The sequence below is a fragment of the Penaeus japonicus genome, unplaced genomic scaffold, assembly GCF_977035675.1.
Source record: "Penaeus japonicus unplaced genomic scaffold, GWHDUDI00000001_assembly GWHDUDI00000024, whole genome shotgun sequence".
Classification (NCBI taxonomy): Eukaryota; Metazoa; Arthropoda; class Malacostraca; order Decapoda; family Penaeidae; genus Penaeus; species Penaeus japonicus.
In genome coordinates, this window is record NW_028234426.1 from 6,368,453 (window position 1) to 6,370,952 (window position 2,500).

Genomic DNA, 2,500 nt, shown 5'->3' on the forward strand with positions numbered 1-2,500 from the left:
GGACACTCTTCTAGTGCAACGATGCCAGGTGAATATTATTGTTTTTGTTGTTGTCAATATGACATGGTTATCATGATTATAAGCGTAATGTATATTGCTTTTTGTTCATGGATAGAGGTATAGAGCCTTTGTTAGAGGGGCTAGGAATGCTCCATCCAAGACTCTTTCCATAATTGTTGTAATATATGCCTTATGATTCATGAGACTTGTTTGAGTCTTTTTTTCTTTTCTTTTTTTTTTCTTTTTTTATTATTTCTATTTATTTATTTATTTTTTTACTAAATATGTGCACACTTGTTGACCACTGTATACCGCACCTTCATTTTTTTCCCCGTGTACTGAGACTCTTACTCTTCCTCCCACTTCTCTAGATATATGGGCTCACTCCTGGACAAAACCATCGCTTCGAGGTAGCAGCGTGCAACAGGCGTCACTGCAGCAGATACAATGCAAACGAGGTCGCCATGCCGCCCGCAGAGGGCCTTCCGGTGTGGATCCTAGTCCTGCTGACCGCACTCCTGCTGACCGTCTTTCTACTCGTGCCTTTTTTGTACTGGTCAGTTTTATGTCCTTATGTACATAGTGTAGGTGTGTGTGTGTGTGTGTGTGTTTGACTTTTGAATTCATCCTTTGTGTTTTCTCCTCTCAAGCACTTATCCCTTTCAATTACCAGCATGCTCGCCTTTCTCGTCAGTCTACTTAACCTCATTTAGTTTCATGTCTTATTCTGATCATGTCAAACGAGTCATGAAGACTTCGTTCATTTCACTGTCTTGCTCCTCTCTGCAGGCGAGGCAAGAGACTGGTGGACCACCTAGTGGAAATAAAACAGCTTGCAGCGGGTAAGCATACTTTGGCTATAGAAATGTATGCAATGTTGTCTTAAGGAGTGAGGGTCCTCTCACAGGGCAGAACGTACTGTAATAACTCGGACCCACTAACATTTCAGATGCTAATGGACAACCTGGAGGAACAGCTGTTTCGGCCACAGTAAGTCCTCTCTGCTCTTGGAGATATATATATATATATATTTTTTTTTTTTTTCGTTTTCAATCACATTTGATTTTAATTACTCTCCCTCCACTTCCGGGAACGAGCTAAAGTTTCTCAATGTTCAGTCTCAAATGTTTCAGAACCAGAAAGCCAATGACCAGACGTCGAGCCGGGAAAGTCTTGCGAGGCATGATTACGAAAGCCCCTACACCTTGGGAGTGAGATTCGAACCCCAAGCGAGTCAAGCCATTAGTCCCTGCGGCCAAAGCCAGGAGCATATCTACGCCAACGATGCCGAGTATGTCAACCTCTCTGGAATCCGTGAGAATGAGTATGAAAATGTTTCTGGAATCCATGCCGGTGCTAGCTCTCGCTGACTGAGAGGGAGTACTGGAGGAGGGACAAACCAAAGCCGATCCATCCATCTCCAAACTCCACGGCAAGGTGGTTCCTGTTGCCGGGGGAGGGAGGCTATGGCCATACTCAACAATGTGTCAATGAAGACTCTGGATCTCAAGTGGCTTAGGGGCACTGGTAATAGTACTCAACGCATGCCAGTACATTTATATAAAGATATTTCAAATGTTTGTAAATATTGCTGTAGACGTGATTCTTGATGGTTTGCTCATTCTGTTGATGTTAAATCGTGTTGCTTAGTTAACTTACAGATTATGTTTATATATATATATACTAGTCATATATGGCTTTTTGTGCAACGAACTACACTAAACACATGATGTCTGTAAAATGTGGGTGTGTTTATGTAGATTATCGAAACTAATTCTGGCCCAGTTTTGGCCAGATCATTGTTAACCGAAGTGCATTCCAAAACCAGAGGTGTCTGAAATCTAAATTCTTAGTGAGGATAATGTATCAGGAAAACAAACACAGTAACATGTACACACACACACACACACACACACACACACACACACACACACACACATACACACATACACACATACACACATACACACATACACACATACACATACACACACACACACACACACATATATATAATAATGCCACAGTAGGAATTAAATAAAATACATGACATTTCGATCCTTTTATAGGTTCCAAATCGGACAAAGAAAAACAAAGTGTATAATGTGTATATCTGTTTTCGTATTCACATTCAGTAGGCCAAATAATAATCCACTTTCACTTTTTATGAAAAATTACCTGTCAGTAGATACACTATATCATATTAATATATATCCTACTGTATGGACTGCAATGTAAATACTTCCGTACCATTGTAAACATGTCATCTTTTTAGTTAAATAAAATTGTTGTAATATCAACTTCCATAACTAATATCAACGTCTCTTCTCTCGATCTGATAATTCCATTTTAATGATCACCCTCCGCTTTATAATGATGATGAGCATCACCATTATCATAATCATGAAAAGCAATGACATTATTCTTCATTTTATTTTTGTTTCGGCATAAAAAAGAAAGAAAGAAAGAAAAAAAAGGACGACATCCAGTTAAATTTGTT

The 2,500-nt window shown here is 39.4% G+C and overlaps 1 protein-coding gene across 2 annotated transcripts in view; it reads left to right on the top strand.

The window, feature by feature from the left end:
• The window catches only part of LOC122249184 (fibronectin), a 12,809-nt gene extending 10,494 nt beyond the window's left edge, over nt 1-2,315 (top strand). Inside the window, exons 8-12 of one of the 2 annotated variants that reach the window (XM_086550612.1) lie at nt 1-28; nt 372-556; nt 790-842; nt 950-990; nt 1,119-2,315. The exon at nt 1-28 is cut by the window's left edge and continues 142 nt beyond it. In XM_086550612.1, the coding sequence (XP_086406738.1) occupies nt 1-28; nt 372-556; nt 790-842; nt 950-990; nt 1,119-1,370 (559 nt within the window). In that variant the 3' untranslated portion in view covers nt 1,371-2,315. The remainder of the gene's footprint in view (nt 29-371; nt 557-789; nt 843-949; nt 991-1,118) is intronic. The other variant, XM_086550613.1, reaches the window with a different exon arrangement.
• The last annotated feature ends 185 nt before the right edge of the window (nt 2,316-2,500 follow it).